The sequence below is a fragment of the Sinocyclocheilus rhinocerous genome, unplaced genomic scaffold (genome assembly GCF_001515625.1).
Source record: "Sinocyclocheilus rhinocerous isolate Xijiao unplaced genomic scaffold, SAMN03320098_v1.1 scaffold4280, whole genome shotgun sequence".
Taxonomy (NCBI): Eukaryota; Metazoa; Chordata; class Actinopteri; order Cypriniformes; family Cyprinidae; genus Sinocyclocheilus; species Sinocyclocheilus rhinocerous.
In genome coordinates, this window is record NW_015646468.1 from 64,461 (window position 1) to 83,458 (window position 18,998).

General features: G+C 35.6%; 1 protein-coding gene across 1 annotated transcript in view; it reads right to left on the bottom strand.

The window, feature by feature from the left end:
- Nucleotides 1-1,557: 1,557 nt before the first annotated feature.
- The window catches only part of LOC107707882 (CMP-N-acetylneuraminate-beta-galactosamide-alpha-2,3-sialyltransferase 1-like), a 26,229-nt gene continuing 8,788 nt past the window's right edge, over nt 1,558-18,998 (bottom strand). The window contains exons 2-6 of the mRNA XM_016511991.1: nt 17,026-17,219; nt 15,203-15,382; nt 2,823-2,868; nt 2,578-2,697; nt 1,558-2,048 (exon numbers count right to left, since the gene is read on the bottom strand). Of these exons, the coding sequence (XP_016367477.1) occupies nt 1,875-2,048; nt 2,578-2,697; nt 2,823-2,868; nt 15,203-15,382; nt 17,026-17,219 (714 nt within the window). The 3' untranslated portion in view covers nt 1,558-1,874. The remainder of the gene's footprint in view (nt 2,049-2,577; nt 2,698-2,822; nt 2,869-15,202; nt 15,383-17,025; nt 17,220-18,998) is intronic.

An 18,998-nucleotide genomic window follows, 5' to 3' on the forward strand; every position in this document is an offset into this window, starting at 1 on the left:
GTTACTGGAAAAAGTAATATTTTTACTGTAACGCATAATAATCTAAATTCACTCTACTAATGATGTCGCTAAAAAGAGTAGAAGATCTGCAGGCCCAGTCAATAGTCTCCTCCTACTGAGACTTTAGGTGCCAATTTATGGTCTTGCCATTGGCCAATAGACTTTACATGTTTTCACACATGCTTTAGACACCAGCATGTTTCACAAATGCCATGACCCAGCATCTTGTTCTTTTCTCATGTTTTTAGTATAAGTTAAATTCACAGGGAAGTCTTACGCATTGTGTTATTTATTTATTTATTTGGAGGTGTTTTACACATTTCAGAGTATGTCATTTTCTGTAGGCAAAATAATAATAATAAAATTGATGCAATTTTTACATAGTGATGATTGAGTGATGACAGTACAAAACTAGAAGCAAAACAGTCTGTTTATTCATTTATTTGTCATACATTAAAACATATGTTTGGTGAAAATTACCACTGGATTAAACACTACTTACAAAACACAGACATGGTGTTTTGGAAAATGAAAATGAATAAAAAATATTATTTAATTAATTAATTAATTCATATATTTATTCATAAAAACATTTCTAAAACAAGGCACAGTTATTTGGCAAAAGAAGGCATTTAAAATATGAACTCATATGAATTAATCCATGTAGCCTATCAACAAACATTTCAATTTAATAACCCATTTACATGTTTCCTGTTTCCTTTACGACAGTACCATGATACATGCATGTGCTTCCTCTGCTTGCAAACATGGCGCAGCACATGCAGGTTCTACGTCAGAACGCCGGCTCCTGCATCAGCAGCATCACACGCATGTGTCGTGGTACTCTTGTGAACGCTCGTCGACTGACATGGAAGAGAAGAAGTTGTTGAATAAAGTCTTTATTTTTGTTTTCTTTGCGTACAAAAAGTATTCTTGTAGCTTCACAAAATTAAGGTTGAACCACTGATGTCACTTGGACTATTTTAACGATGTCCTTACTACCTGGTAGTTGCGTTGCTGTCTATGCAGGGTCAGAAAGCTCTCGGATTTCATCAAAAATATCTTAATTTGAGTTCCAAAGATGAAAGAAGGTCTTACATGACAATTTTTCAAACTCTCCTTTTAATTTCTGTGCAATGTTTGGCATTGTGGCTAATTTAGGCTGATGAACACAAACAAACACGCATACATAAAATACAAAACAGCATGTTTAATGTGGAGTTATTATCACAAAGACTTATTTTATATTTATTTTTATAATGTCTACATACAAAACTAAATAAAAGAATGGAACAGATTTATACCTATTTGGAAATGGCAAAAGAGCCAATGAGTGGTCCTCATTTCATTCTATTTTAATTTGTATATTGTATAATATTAAAGTGTATGTTTTTGCAGTAGATGGCAGCAATCTTCCACTAAACCACGGCATATTATTTATGTTATCACAATGAATAAAACGGAGAAATGTAAAGTGAATTTTACATAAAATGTTGCTTTTTTTTTTATAAAGATGTATATATAAATTATTAGTAAGTGGCAAATACATAAAAAAAAATACTACAAATACTACCCCCTCCCAAACTGAACAGTAGAGTAAAACATGAATAAAGTGAGTGCTATTATGTTTCTGACAAAAAAAGAATGATTAAAAAGAAGTATTAAATACATCTTGAATGATGTGCAAAAAATAGCTTTGAATATTAACATGTTATCAGTCAGTGATTTTTTATTTTCCTTCTAAAAGTAAATTAAAAAATAAAATCAAACAAAATCTCTAAAGCTTTCAATCCATACATAAATGGCAATGAGTGCTCAAATGGCCCCTGTAGTTCTGATCTGTTAAGGCTTTGTGGAAAATTCCATGTGTGAGCTCAGCCTCCTCTGTAGAGCGTGATCTTGTGTTTGTCTGCTAAGAGCAGTGTGATGTTGTACTCATAGTCTCCATCATGGACGCCTGTGTGTCTGAATGCTCCTCCCAGCATGTTGTCCTCCCAGTAATGGTGCCAGTTTCCATCCTGGTCAGCACCAAATCCAAACACATTCACCTACATCCAACAGAGCAGATAGGCTTTAAGACTGAAAGCCGTTCTTTTAGATAATCATCATTATTTATTGATTATTTTATTAGCAATAGTAATTTCAGCAGCAGTAGCAATAGTAGTAGTAGAATTTATTAATTTATTTTAACATTAAACCTTTTTTCTCATTTAATGACAACTAAGCTTGGTTGTAAGATCTATCAGTCTGAGTTTTGATAAATCAACATAGCTGTACACCACATAATCTGTTTCTTCTAAAGCAGTTTTTCTTTAAAATCATACCAAATGACAGAAAGATCTGTGTTAATCAGTGTTCATTAGATCATATAAAATGACAAATGTAATGATCTGACAAACATACTTCTCAACACACAGTTGCAGCAGAAGGCTGGTTCCACAAGGGGGAGATAATCTCATGTGGAAACTACATTTTAGAATGGGAGTGAAACACGCTCCTCAAAGCACAGAAAAGTATTAAACTGATACCAGTGAAGACACTGAAGAAAGAAAAACAATACAACTAAAATTAACATACCTCATCACAAATGTGAATTGCAAACATCAGTGAAAGGAATCCAGTGGATGGATATCTCCCATGACCCTCTAGCCACGAGTCATATACATACTTTAAAAAGCTTGGGTTGTAGATTAACACCTGTGAAAAGATCATGAATCAAATCTCTAAAAATAGTAATAAAGAAGAAAAGTAAGAACAGATCAAAACTAGAGTCAAAAAGCCCCCCTTTTTATTTTTTTAATAATGGCACACAATCCACTAACCTTGTCCTTATTGGCTGTGATCCGTGACTTGACTGGTACATATGTCCTAAAAGCCAGAGACAATCATATTGATTAATAAACAATGCTTCACTGTACTAATTAAATTATCCTGCAGATTCTAACCCTCCCCTGTATAGCAATCTTTTCCCTCTAGAATGTACATATAGGTCAAAAGATGATACAGGAAAAACCAAAAAAATACAGTTGGATGAATATCTTAGACTACATGAACACTGGTAGTTTAGTCAATGACAAAATTATTTTTTAATGACAATTAAGATTGTTAAAGTAGTGTATATGGTTTACAAGGACATAATAGTGTAGGCCTATTTAAATGCATTATGACATTAATATGGTTTATGTGGACACCTCAGACACATACGTTTTGAGCAAATTCTGTTTTTTCATTCTCAGGAAGGTGTGTTAGATTTTAGCGATGTTCATCTGTGAGCAAAGTGACTATTTAAAACAATAAAGTCAATCCCCTGTAGGCCTATACAAAATCACCTGGCTTATGCTTGTAGATATTTATTATACTTATTTTATGTGAATGATATATTATTTATGTTATAATGCATTAACACATGACATACACTGACACTTAACATTAAGGGCCAGATTTACTAAACTGGGCAAATTAGTGTTAGAACGCAATTCTCTAAAAGCACCGATGGGAGGAGAAAGTTCTGCGGGTGATTTACTGACAATGCGCACATTAAAGAACACAGATGCAGCCAGATCATTTCCATAATGACCAGCGCAATCTACCAAGAGCAGCGCAAATTACCGCCTGCTTTAAGGCATGTTTTTTTTGGACGTTAAAGAATTGCACAAATACCAGTAATTTGACGAGCACAAACGTTATTATATCGCGCTGTGTGATTCATTTTCTCCTCCCATAAATTTTGCGTCTGAAAGGGAAACTCCTACAAATGCATATTCAGTATAGGCAAGGCGCAAAAATAACTGTGTCAATGCCTTTACAGTCAAGTCACCTTTAAAGTATATAGTGCTTTTAACAATACAGATTGTGTCAAAGCAACTGTACAGCATTAATTAGGAAAATATTGTGTCAGTAATGCAAAGTGACAAAAGTAAACACTCAATTTTCAGTTAAAGGCAGTTCATCATTGTCTTGTCCCGGTGGACGTCTAGGAGACAAGGTCCTCACTGGGGATCTGTGTCTGGGGCTCATCTAGTTGTCCTGGTCTCCGCTGACATTCAGGGCTGTCGAGGTCCTCTCTAGGTGCTGATCCTCCATCTGGGCTGGATACGTACTGGATCCGGGTGACTGCAGTGACCATCTGATCTGGATACAGACTGGATCTGGTGGCTACGGTGACCTCGGAATAAGAAAGAAACAGACTAATATTAGCGTAGATGCCATTCTTCTAACGATGTAGCAAGTACATCGGGTGTTATGGGAAGTGTTCCCGGTTCCGGTTGTCCTAATTAATGCAGCCTAAAAATCCTTTAACGGATTTGAATATTAGAAGCGTATTAGTGTGTTATGTCTGCGCTCCATTTTCCGGGCTGCTCTCTTTGGGGTGCGAGTGTACTCATTATACCACGGTGTCAGACTGTTTTTCTTAATCTTCCTTAAGTGTAAAGGAGCAACCACATCTAAAATGCTACAAAAGAGAGAGTCCATTGTTTCTGTTACATCATCAAGTTGTACTGTCACATGGAATTGATGTTGATGGTGTTGAAATTATGCAGCCAAGCGATGATATCTCAGATCATTATTTAGTCTTGTGCAAACTTCATATAGCTAAAACTGTAAATTCTATATAGTGTGATATCTAGGTGAAAGAGTCACTATGTGCTGAGAATTAACTGATTCTGTGACGCGAGGTGGCTAGCAGACGGTCGGTTTAGCCAGTCTGTCTGCTTCCTGACCTGGGCCCCAGTTAGTCAAGTACAGACTCTAAGACTATGTGCCATATTTCTAGAGAGAAGAGCGGCACCACCCCAGGAGGGATGAAGACCATCTCTTTTCAACAGGTCAGGTCTGCCCCAAAAACTCATCCAATTATCTGTGAAACCTATGTTATTCTGTGGGCACCACTTAGACATCCAGCCATTGAGTGACGAGAGTCTGCTATGTATCTCATCACCACGGTAAGCAGGGAGGGGACCAGAGCATATTACAGTGTCTGACATCGTACTTGCAAGTTCACACACCTCTTTAATGTTGTTTTTAGTGATCTCCGACTGGCGAAGTCGAACATCATTAGCGCCGGCGTGAATAACAATCTTACTAAATTTACATTTAGCATAAGCCAGCACTTTTAAATTTGCCAAGATGTCAGGCACTCTGGTTCTCAGTAAACATTGGACTATGGTGGCTGGTGTTTCTATTTTCACGTTCCGTACAATAGAATCACCAATAACTAGAGCACTTTGATCAGGTTTCTCAGTGAGTGCGTCACTGAGTGGGGAGAACCTGTTTGATGTTTTGACCCATGACTATGCCGCCTCACAGTCACCCAGTTGCAGAGGCTCTGTAACCGGAACCGAACAATGTACAGGACTCCCTGAGCTAGTCACATCCAAAGCCGTATCTACACTCTAAAAAAAAATGGTGCTATGTAGCACTAAAAGCAGTTCTGTGGCTTGTAATCATAGGGAAACCACTTTTAGTGCTATTTAGCACCTATTTTTACAGGTGCTATATAGCACCTTTGTCAAATGGTGCCATGTAGAACCACAAGAGGTGCCATATAGCACTTTTTCTCAACAATGGTGCACCAATCATAACTCATCCATGGCTCCCAGCATGCATTGCGACATGAATAAATTATGCAGCTGCATTGTATTGCTTAGTATTTTCTTTTATTCTTACTATTTGCTTTTATTTTTGTTGTTTTGTTGTGAAACCTCTTTATAACCCATAATTCTAAAAGTGGTTTATACAATTTTTTCACATTGTCACGTAGTATCGTATAGGACTGGGCAAAAGATTAGATTTTTTGATTAATCGTTTTTTTAAATGATATCGATTCTCAAAAGCCGTGAATCGATCTTTTCCGGGATTTATTTCACTATTTGTAAACTGATGTTTACTGTTAACTTTTTAGAAATATCAATAGCATTTGTATTAAAACTATATTCACTGAATGTAATAAAAAAAATCGGGAATCGAATCGAATCGAGAGCATGCGAATCAAAATCAAATCGAATCGGGACATCTGAATCGATACCCAGCCCTAGTATTGTATAACTACAATAATATAAAACTCATATAAGAACTACAGATTTTGATAAAATGCAACCAGAGACTCAGACGCATGAAATGATTTTACCATAAGTTCCTTGCCATCACATATGTGCGTTATAAACACGATTGTAACAGCCACAGATAAACTTATTTTAGCTTAAAATTAAAGTCAAGGGTCAAGAGGCAACTAAAGCTAACAGCCAAAGAGAAACTTATTTTAACTTAATATTAAAGTCAAAGGTCAAGAGGCAACTAAAGCAAACACTATTCACCAAAACGGTCAGTTGAAAAAAAATCTAAATCTTAATTCTCAATAAAGAACTTCTGTTTTAGACACTCCAGAAATAAAGTCTAACTGGTTAGTAATGTGTGAAGTTGGTGTTGCTGTTTGTGGAGAGGTCCTTTTTTTCTGAGGTCAAAGGTCTCATGTGGGGGCCCTGGAATATTTCCTTATGGGGGCCTTGCGGGCAAAAAAAAAAAATTATATCTTCAAGAAATAGACTGTATTTTAATGTTGTTTTAACTCCCTCCAAAGAACCTCTGAAGAACCGCTGAAGAACCGCTGAAGAACCTTTTTTTTTAGAGTGTACAGCCCTCACATTCTTACTATCCTCAATTAAAGTTTGGATGCATGTCTCTAATTCTGAAATCTTCTCTGTCAGCCTAACTATTTCCCTGCATTTATCACATGTGCATCCCTCATCGCTGACAGAGAGAGATAAACTATACATGCGGCAAGCAGTACAAACAACAATAGCAGGAGAAGAAGCCATTACTCACCGTGATTGATGAATGATTCTTACTTACCACAGTTGTTTGATGAACGGAGCGAGAAAAAAAATAAATAAATAAAAACAACAATAGGAGGAGAAGAAGCCATTACTCACTGTGATTGAAGAATGATTCTGACTTACCACTGTTGTTTGATGAACTCGTGAAAAAACGGAGCGAGAGAGAAAAGAAATGGATCGAGAGGAAAAAGAAAACAGCAATAGACGCGAATGGAAACATGAATGACAAGCTAACCGGCTAACGAATGCTAACGCACTGCACGTGTGCTGCACTCGCTGTTTTAGAATAAAAGCGAACGATCAAATTTATCAGATTAGTTTGATAGATAATATCAGGAATATGGTGATAATTAAGTTATATTTTATCACTTTAAATAACAGAGAAAGAGAGATTCAACAGAAAAGCAAAGCTACACGGAGCAACAATCACAAACCACTCAGCAGCACGGTACACAGGAAATGGAGTCACAAGCGCCATTTCAGCGCTAATTCTTCATTGTGTAGGTGTGTCCCAAATCACGTACTTATGAACTATTCTATGACGTTTTGTAGTGCGTTCACACTGAAAATTCCAAAAAGAAAAAGTGCACTTTAAATACCCGAATGATGCACCTAAATAACCAAAAGAAAAGTGTGGAATTTTGGACACTTGGGCAATCAACTGTCGCAGCTTTAATTACGTCACGAAGGGAGCAGGGCTATCAGACTCCGATTATTAATTACAATATAACTTTATAAAATTCATATACTACATGGTTGAGTACATAGTGCATAAGTACATAGTGTATAAGTGCATAGTGTATAATACGTCATTTGTGACGCAGTATGTGTCTTTAGTAAATCCTGACAGTACTATTTTAACGCCAAAAGACGGTTTGCGCTGGCACAAGCTGTTAGTAAATCTGGCCCCAAGCTTTTAAATAAAATTAAATACATACAAATTTATACTACGGGCCGCTGAATGCTTGAATCTGATTGGCTGATGAACGTTCTAAGGTGTGCAATTATCACTTTGCCAAATTATTTGAGTTATGGCAAAGGTCCTTACAGCCTAAAACAGCAAAAGAACCAATAACAACACTGGCCAAACAAATCAATATAGTAAACAATAGGATAAAAACGACAGATCATTTCCATGTTTTTGCCACAAAATTACGTTTTATTATGTACGGAAAGCACATACTCTATCTCTCCCGCTCTCTCTCTCTACAGACGCACCCACATACAGTTTGCACACACGCTAACATACGCGCTAATGTTGTTAGCAGTACTCTGATGATTTTTTCAGTAGGCTAACATCAATTTAAAAACTACATGACTTCTCACACACGAGGTAACAACGGCACTGTTCGTGAAGAAAATCAACTTAAAGTTTCACTATTAATAGAGACACTGCTGCCGAACACTTTTGAGAGACGCACAGACTCACAGAGGTAATCTCTCTCTCTCTCTCTCTCTCTCTCTCTCATAACTTAGTTATTAACTGCATTAGTCTGCTACCAACGGCTCAAGCCTCCGTTACTTGGTTTAAAATGAAGTTTTGAAATTAGCAACGGAGGCGTTGGATGAGACACGGAAGAAATTAATTCTACTCACAATAGCATTTTAAGTACAAAACCCGGAAAAATGCCTTTAAATATATCATCTGATCGATGTCTTCCCAGCCAACATTTGTATGTGGGGCCCATATGGGTATGAACTGGGCTGAAAAATGGGCCCCATATAGGATTGTCCGCGGGTTCCATAATGGCCCCATGTCAATTGTGCATTCTTGAGGCCCTCTGTCCTCCTCTGTCTCTTGCTCCAGTGTACCATTTTGACAGTGCCCTCTCAGCCTCTTGCTGGTTGACCTTTGACGTCAGCTGGTTGTTCTTAAGGGCCTCTGCAAAAACAAATGACTTTTTAAGATAACAATATACAATTGACAATTAACATTACAAATTGGGATGGTCTGACCAATTGGCTACAGATCAGTATCGGCAGATAATCACATTTTGTATGACTCAATCGGCAGTCACTAAATTTGGCCGATCTAACAAACTGATGAAAATTTAATGACAATTTTAGCTCACTTTAAAAAGAAATGTAGGAATACAAGTAAAAAAAAAGAAGAAGAAAAAAATAGAACTATAACAGTTAGAAGCAGCAACTTTTTCAGTAAACCTTAAACTGCAGCCATCTTTTGGTGCATTCTTGAGGCCCTCTGTCCTCCTCTGTCTCTTGCTCCAGTGAACCATTTTGACAGTGCCCTCTCAGCCTCTTGCTGGTTGACCTTTGACGTCAGCTGGTTGTTCTTAAGGGCCTCTGCAAAAACAAATGACTTTTTAAGATAACAATATACAAGTTAATTAACATTACAAATAGGGATGGTCTGACCAATTGGCTACAGATCAGTATCGGAACATTACAAATTGGGATGGTCTGACCAATTGGCTACAGATCAGTATCGGCAGATAATCACATTTTGTATGACTCAATCGGCAGTCACTAAATTTGGCCGATCTAACAAACTGATGAAAATTTAATGACAATGAACTTTAGCACTGCAGTCGTGTCATCAACAGTGTGGAATTTTATCAAGGTCTCAAGAAATAAAAAAATTATTCACCATTTGCCGTGTATTGTTTAAAGAAATATCATGTTGAGGAACTCTGGCTGATGGATTTTCAACAAACCTCTTTGTCTAAGGTGGGGCTCAGGCAGCTCCTCCACATGCTCACAGCAGAAAGCGACAGGGAAACTTAAGCGTGTGATTACAACCCTCTACATTGCGAGTAAATCACTCGCATATGCGACTAAATCTTCACTCTGGCGACTAAATGATGTCTAATGCAGCTCCTCCACACGCTCACAGCAGAAAGCGACAGGGAAACTTAGCGTGTGTGATTATCTGCCTCTCTCCTTCTATTTTTAAAAATATTTTGTCTAAAGTTTTAATGTACTGCATCTTTTAAATAAAACAGATTTTCAGAGTATAATTTCATATGTCAGGCTTTACCAGGGGCATTCAGAGAGTTCCTTAAGGGCAGGGGCTCAAATGTAAATATATATATATATAAATATAAAATGATGCTGAAAATTTAGCTTTTCATCAGATAAATAAATTATATTTTAAAGTATAACATTTATTTGTCCATCTCTCAATTATCATTGATTTGATCATTGATATATATATATATATATATATATATATACATGCATATATGTTTTTTGTTGAGTATCATGTTTTTACATAAGGGTTTTATGGCTCATGTATGCAATTAATTTTAAATCAGTGATAATTGAGAGATGGACAGATGGAGAAGCCTGCTGTGTCACATTTAACATTTACATTAACATGAAAAATAAAGAAGAAGTTTTAATTTTTGCATGAGCAAAAAAGACTTTACTTGATAAAAAGAAAAAAGAAAAAAAAAGTATAAACTATCAGTCAGAGGATATAAGGCATGAAGTAGATTCTGTACAACAAGTTTTTCAGCAAAGTTTTGGTCATATTGATAATTTATAGGTCCTAGAAATTTGCGTATTCAATATGATATGGCTAATATATTCATAATTATGCATTATATTTATTGCTCAACAGAATTTGACAAAGAATGTTTAGTTTACAGTAAGTTATGAGAGAATAAATGTTTTAAAACTTTGGCAAAAATTATGTTATTGCCAAACAAGCCTTCTTTTTACAGTGAATTTATACCCCCAAAGTGGCAACGTATCCTGGGGAATACAAACATTTAAATCAAAAATAAAAGTCATGTTTTGAAAAAAAAAAAAAAAAATCATGAAATGTTATTATTTGTGGGCCGTTGTTTTTTTGTTTTTTTTGCTATGATGCATCATGCTGGACACATTTCTTTTACAGAATGTACAATATACTGCCTTTGGCGAACAGCTGAATTGTAGATTTTAAAGGGTAGGCTAACATTATTGTTATTATTATTATTACATTTTTATTGAATGCTGCAGAATACAAATAATTTATACATATTACTATAACCTATTTGTGTTACGTAGCATTCAATAAAAATAAATATAATAATAACAATAATAATAATAACACTCTTAAAAAAATGCTAACCAAATTAGGGTTCTTCAGCTTGTAACATAGCAGAACACTTTTTGGTGCTAAATAGAACCTTTTTTAAGGTTTCATAAAGAACCATGCTTTGAAAGTGGTATAGGACCTTAATAGTTTATTTTGATTAAATGGGTTAAATATTAGATAATTGGAATTTTTATATTATTAGTATTATTGGTATTATTTTTACATTATATATTATTAATATTTTTCTCATGTTATGTCAGTTAGGTACTTTTATTTATTTATTTGTTTATTTATTTATTTATTGTGACAATGCAAATTGTAGAAAAAATAAAGGTGATAGGTGAATACATAAATAAATGACAATTGGCACAGAACATGATATAGATAATGAAGCCCAAGTTCCAGTGAAATATCTTCACAGTCCTCTATGATGTCTTTACATCCACCATGTGTGTATTTTGAGTTTCAGTTTCTCTCTGCAGATGATGAGGTTGTGATAGCGTCTGAAATAAAGTGAGTTTCAGTGTGTAGCAAAAATGGTCAGTATATGAACATTTTACAATGTTAAAAAGAAAAAAAGAGTCATGTCATTCTATAGCTTTGATGTTTTTTGTAACTGGGTACGTTTTGCATAAAGTAATAATCTAACAATATGGATCATAAATTCAAACTCTTACAGTGGAGAAGAGAAGTATCCTCAACTGAACAGAGCTGGTCACACTAACAGCACATGTTCTGTTAAACTAAAAAAAAAGAAAGAAAAAAAGACATGATTTGATTAGTAGGAAATTTACAATTTGAAAGCTATGATTTTAAGAAATTTGAAGACATTTTAGGATATAAATAATTTTACCTTTTGAGAGTGTGTTCGCAGTCTGTGCAATGGCCGATCTCCAGAAAATCAGTAATGATGTGGCTTTGACAGTTAAAGGTATAGTTCACTCAAAAATGAAAATTACCACATGATTTACTCACCCTCAAACCATCCTAGGTGTATATTCTTTCAGACGAATGCAATCAGAGTTAAAATAAAATTATCCTTGCTCTTCCAAGCTTTATAATGGCAGTGAACGGGGGGTGAGATTTTGAAGCTCAGAAAAGCCCATCCATCCATCATGAAACGACTCCACACAGCTCCGGGGGGTTAACCCCCAGGGGTCCGAGGTTTTTTGGGGGCCCTGGAATGTTTTGACATGCTCTGACATTTGTGCTTATTTCAGGTACTTATAATATTTTCATAGCTTTATGTCTGACTGCATTATGTCCAGCACAAACTCTGCTACAATAATATAAAACTGCTCCACACGGCTCCGGGGTTACTAAAGGCTTTTTGATGCAAATCAATGTGTTTGTGTAAAAAAAATATCCATATTTAAAACTTTATAAGGCAAAACATCCAGCTTCTGGTGGACCGCGACTTACAAGAATGCGTAATGCCTCTCACAGTTCAAACTGCAACTTATTTCTTTAAAATTAACTTTTTTGTTAGGCTCCTATGTAGGTTTCTACCTAAGTATCGCCATGTGGGGCCCACATATACATGTTGGCCGGGTTGAGGTGTGGTAACCGTACGGTTACCACACCTCAAGACATCGATCAGATTCGCACATTTTTTCTGAACATTAAAGTTTTAAATATACTTTATATTGCAATAATTTTACATTCAATCTTCAAATTAATGTACAAATAATATAAAGACAATATATTTTTTATTTCTTTAATGCCATCTTTTTTTATGACTGAGGGCCATTATCACTGATAACAACACTACTGATATCTCTATAAAATAGTTCCCCCCCCCAATATTTAACCACTGACTGACTATAGCCTTTCAACATTACAGTATAATTGAGAGCTATCAATTTGAACATTAAAACAACTTATAATTTAAGTGAACTTAAAGGGATAGTTCACCCAAAAATTAAAATTTAATAAAATTGAATGTTTATCTGCTTACCTCCAGGGCATCCAAGATGTAGGTGACTTTGTTGCCCTTTAACACAATCTTCACATAAACCCATTATAATAATCGTCATATTTAGATACCTGTGCCCTTCAGCAGAAATATTCAGAATCTGAATAAAGTTATCACACACTACATTCTAAATTAAATATAGAAGAATCCCTTAAAGCTATAAAAGTCATTGATTTCCTCTTTTTTTTTTTTTTTTACCTTTTCTGACCCACTTCAGGTCTTGAAGTCTCTACTAATGAGCTGACGAGTTGAATCGGGTGTGTAAGATGAGAGAGACAGTGCTGAGTTGCTCCAGAACACTTTAGAAAACCATTTCAGAGACATGTTCTTAAAATATAACATATAACAAATAAAACATATTACATGCATGCACGTTTTAAGGCAGCTTTAATTGTCTTTTTGGTAACTTCATGACTTAACTGACCACGACATTGCATGCACGTAGTTTATTCCATGCTTTGAAATGAAATGATACAGGCTACAGCACGCTGGCGCCTTTTTGCATGCAATTGAAAAGCATGCGCTTCGAGCACCGTTTCCGCGCCTGGTGCTGAGGAGAAGTGGAGTGCACGTCTGAAACGTCTCCCGTTGTCTCTCACTGTGAATTTAGATATAAATAAACTAAATAAATTAGTTGATTAACTAGCGTTGATCGAATGAATCACATTGATTAAGATATTTTAATTTAGCTGCCAGCTCAAACGTTCACAGCAATAACTGTTTCTTGCCTGGGAAATGTGTTTTGATTCTTGATATTTTTTTTCATAACGGTTTCTTAATTTAAGAACAACATACAAAGACAATCATAACTATAATAAAACCACAGACAGCAAAAACATAAATAAAACCTCAAAAATGGCATATACAACCACTTATGATCTTTTCATTTGTGCTTAAAAATGCTTAACATGGGTGGCAAATGGGGCTGTCACAAAATTAGATTCACTACACAATTATCATGGCCAAAAGAATTAACTTGCAATGGGTTTGTAAAAGTTGTTTTTATGCATATTTGGCCTGAGTTTTTGTTGAATTTACACAGTTTTGACAAGCAGCCATCACCAGGATCAGTTTCAAGCGCTTGGAAATTGTAAATCATTTTGTGAAGCAATTGGTTCAATTGATTCAAACCTTTGAAAATCTTTGAAATCTCCATTTATTTTCCATTTAGTCCTAGGAATCATTAGGTAAGCTCATCAGTTTTGACTAATTTCTTAAGTAATTTCACCAAATACGGGGAGCTAAATTGTGCAGCGATTTATAAATAAAAATCAAAAATTTTGAAATCTATTCTATAATGAATTGACAGGCAATGTAAGGAAACCAAAATATGTTTTTTTTTGTTGCAAGTACCTGTTAAGAGCATCATAGCAACATTTTGTACCAACTGTAAGCAGTTCCAATTCACTCTCAAACTGACTCTCTCCAGTTCTCAACACACACAATCACCAAATTCTGATAAAGAAGTTTGCGAGCATTGTGTTCAGGATAGGGTTATGACCCATTTGTGTTTTCACCTGGATGACACCTATTACCAATTCACCTGCTTATTGTGGAATGTTTCAAAACAGTTTAATTAGGATATTCTATCGTTTTCACTTTTTTGTTGCAGTTATCAAAATCAAAATGTGTTTATATCTACAAAATACAATTAAGTTTATTAGTGACAACAATAACATTTATTATTATTATTATTATTATTATTATTAAGGCTTCAAAAACCAAAACAAGAATACTTAACTAAATGTGACCCTGGAGCACAAAACCAGTCTTAAGTCGCTGGGGTATATTTGTAGCAATAGCCAAAAATACATTGTATGGGTCAAAATTATTTATTTTTCTTTTATGCCAAAAATCATTAGGATATTAAGTAAAGATCATGTTCCATGAAGATATTTTGTAAATTTCCTACCGTAAATAGATCAATTGATTAGTTATATGCATTGCTAAGAACTTCATTTAGACAACTTTAAAGGCGATTTTCAGAACCTTTTGAAGCACCTTTATTTTTAAGAGTGTAGTTGTATCTCCTCGGCTCCTCCAAATATTGTCCTATCCTAACAAACCATACATCAATTGACCCTTATGACTGGTTTTGTGGTCCAAGGTCACAAATTAGCAATACAGCGATGACAATATTGTCTGACTTGGTAACATACCAAACAGAGTTCCTGTTGGGCTGCAGTCTTGCAGAATTTGGCTTGAACCTTAATTAAACACACCTGATCTGAATCAGGGTTCAAGTTAAACTATTCAAAACTGTGGCTCTCAAGGAGCTGAGTTTGATGCCCCTGTACTAAATGATACATTTCTCATGTCATTCCAAATATCAGATAATAATTCACTAACTTTGAGATGTCTCCTGTAGTCAGAGCGCTGATGATCCACTCTAGATCCAGAGTTTTAAAGGGAATGAGTATAAGACTTGTGGAGTTGTCTAAATCAGTGGCGCTCTCTGGATACATAAGGTGATGAGTAGTCTTATAGCCAACATCCTTTTCAAAACCCTGTGTTGGAGCCTGGTTCATTCTGTTAATACACAAAAGTACACACACTTTAACATCATGTTATAAAGTCTTACACAGTTATGTGCATGTCTGTTACAGCAGGAAGGTGTGGCATATTTATAATTATATATTTCAGCTACATTGCAAGGTCAATTACTGCTGAATTCTGTTGATTATTGCCAAAATTTCTACATAAAAGCTTGCTCAAATTTTCCTGCTCTCACCCACAAATTAAAGTGTGATATAATATTAAAGGGATCATATGATGCGATCTCAATTTTTCCTTTCTCTTTGAAGTGTTACAAGCTCTTGGTGCATAAAGAAGATCTGTAAAGGTGCAAAAACTAAAGTCTCAAATCCAAAGAGATATTCTTTATAAAAGTTAAGAGTCAACCACACCCTCCTAAAACGGCTCGTTCTAACACGCCCCCACATGTCTACGTCACGATGTGGGAAGATTTGCATAACACCGCCTAAATGTTCACGCAAAGAAAGAAGGCGTAACTTTTATTCTCGCTGTAGTATTGATGTTGCCGCCGCCATGTCGTGAAGGCGATGTGTGTTTCGTTGTGAAAGCGAAACTACTTTGGTTGGTCTTCCAAAAGAGGACGATATCCGCTTCGTCATGCCTAGAGCTGATCCGTGCTGGTCGCTGAGGAAATACATCAACTTCGCACTGTGGATCGCCGGATCGGCTTTTACCGTGGACGAAGTGGAGTCCAGCCCGGGGTCATCACATGTGGACGTCACCCGCTGGACGCTCCTTCGTCAGATCCGCCGGCCCAATCTAGGCCGGTGGGTGTGTGACGTGTGTGTGACGCTGTTTCGTTGTGAAAGCGAAACTACTTTGTTTGGCCTCCCAAAAGAGGACATGACTAAAAATCAGTGGTTTTCGGTTTTTATATTTAAAGAATTTGCCACTGACGATTCAAACGCGAGTTTTGAGCAGTGTAGAGTAGCGCTTGTTGTTTGTAATTTCTCCGATCACAAATGCAGACATGGTTTAATGTTTACGCGGCGCGATGCAACGCAACACATAAATTCATGAAATGCAGCATCTTTTTTTTTTATAGGATTTTACAACCCAATAACTGTAGCAGGTATAATGAACAATCAGATAGAGTAACAATACAGTAAAATGTAAAAACATTTCTTGTTCATACAGAATTCTGGGCTCTCAAAGGACATTTGTGATTCAAAGAAAATTTTGAAAAGCACAAATGGTAAGAAGCAAGTACTGTAAGAAGTACATCCAAACACACGTCTTCTCCCAGAATTTCCCATTCACTGTTTACAAACATGATACATTTGCAAGCATGAATGATTAAAGCAGGAAATTTCCCACCAAATGGGACCTGAAAGCTCAGAATGTAACTATATATAATTATATAATATAGCAGTGCATGATAAAAAACATTGGTTGATTAATTCTTTAAGATGTTGTAAAAATAAAACTTTGTCAGTTTTATGAAATCTTCAGTTCATGATTGTCTATGTGTTTAATCTGCTCAGTTTACTCAGTTTATTCTCTAGTATTGTCTTTTGTTAATATTCATTTATCATTTATATTCATTGTCATCTAAAATTCTGATTCTGAATTTATTTCCACCTATACCTAATCCTGTATTTCTCTTTGATGTTTGGAAAATAAAAATAAATCTTTACCGTATGACAAAATCACTGGAGTCGATGTAGGACCCATAACGGGACTCCCGAAGATTCCCAGAATTACCGACTACAGAACATGTTCGACAGCGATCTGGATGCGCATCAACATAGCGTTCCTCAGCAGGGAGCAGCTGGAATAATCTGTCCAACACTATGGTAAGATTGGATGGGCTCTTCTCAGCCTGTAGCCACTACACTCAATATACACAGAAATCACAATATAGAAATGAATAACAAAATAATTAATATTACATTACAAAAAAAAATAAAAAATCTAGGAATAACTAAGTAGCCTACTGTATGTACTATTGATGTAACAGGGAGAGATATTATAACAGGATCACTTGGAATAAAAATAGATTTAGATGCCTGCTATGTTTTCCAAATGTTGTGCAGTTTTTAGATGTGGAAGAACATTGTCTCTGCATTACGTGGCCGAGAAGTGCAAAACAAATCACAATTCTGAAAACAAAATAACAATTCAGAAAACACAACAACAATTCCGAAAAACATTATAACAAGTCAGAAAACACAATGACAAATCCGAAAACAAAATAACAAGTCAGAAAACACAACGACAAATCACAAACCGGAAGAGGTAGGTATAGTTTGAGACAGCGCCATTGGTTTGAGAATAGATTACTCACCGCTGACTGGACGAGACATCTGTCAATCAACGTATACAGGAAGAACAGCAGAGTAGTGGTAGGAAGTTCGGAGATGGTATTAAAGTAGCTCAGTTTAAATGTATTGTATGAATTGCCCTTACTATGGAATAAAAAATATGCATGTACATTTACAACACTGTACTCTGTATTATATTACCTTTTAATCAGAATACTAAAAACTAGTTAACGCTAATGCGAGGGTGTTTCTAATACAGCGTCTATGGGAGTGACGGTAAATTTGACATAGTTCTCTCTTCTGACTGCCGCTATCAGTATCTCTCTATTTTTTTTCTTTCTTCTTTTTATAAGTCGTGAAAACACTATTGTGGGTTTTTCTTTTGCTATTTGAGCAAATGGGAATGCAAAAAAAACAACAACAAAAAACAGGCAGAGGTGTATTAAATTAGGATTTTTTTTATGTGGGGCGGAGAGAATTTAAAGGGGAAAATATACATATATTTGTATATAAATACAAAATGTTAAGAGCTGAAGTCTTTTTATTTGGAAAGTTAAACAAATTGAGTTATATCCAACTGCATGAAGACAGTTCAAAAGTAGAAAATGGCCTTATTGAAAATGCAATCTCAGACTGCATAGGTTAAGCTTATGGGGCTGTCACGTGATGAACGAACGACTTAAAAACCCGAAGACTCGAGAGATGAACTAATCAATTCTCTTTCCGGCTCAGACTGCATTGATTAAACTTATGGGGCTGTCACGTGATGAACGAACGACTCGAAAAACCCGAAGACTCGAAACAGATGAACTGCTTGACTAATTCCAGTACAGAACCTATAGGACAGGGGTTCTCAAAGTCTACATTCAAAGGTCCAAATCTGAATTTTCATCAGTGTCAAAGGTCCGGACCAGAACAATTGGTTATTACAAAACTTGTTTTTAATAAACATACATAACATGCATAACAAATAAACATTCATTTTTTGAAAAAATAAAGTGCAGAAGTGGCAAAACAATTAATTTAAGTGTCAGCAATAGAGGTCAACCGATAAGGGTTTTTATCTGGCCGATGCCGATATTTAGAAATCAGGGCAGCCGATGACCGATATATGATGCTGATTTTTTTGGCCGATATGTTTGGCCGATTTATTTTTTTATTTTTTCCTTTATCTCATAAAAGCGAGTTTGAGTAAATGATTATTGCAGGGCACAAGATGGTAATAGTAGTAGTAGTAGTAGTAGTAGCCTAATTCATAGTAATAATACATGGCTCAAAGCACCTTCTCAAAACAGTTCTGAAGCATGCTTCTTGTTTATGTTTGCTGACAGACACCAGTGTTTCCC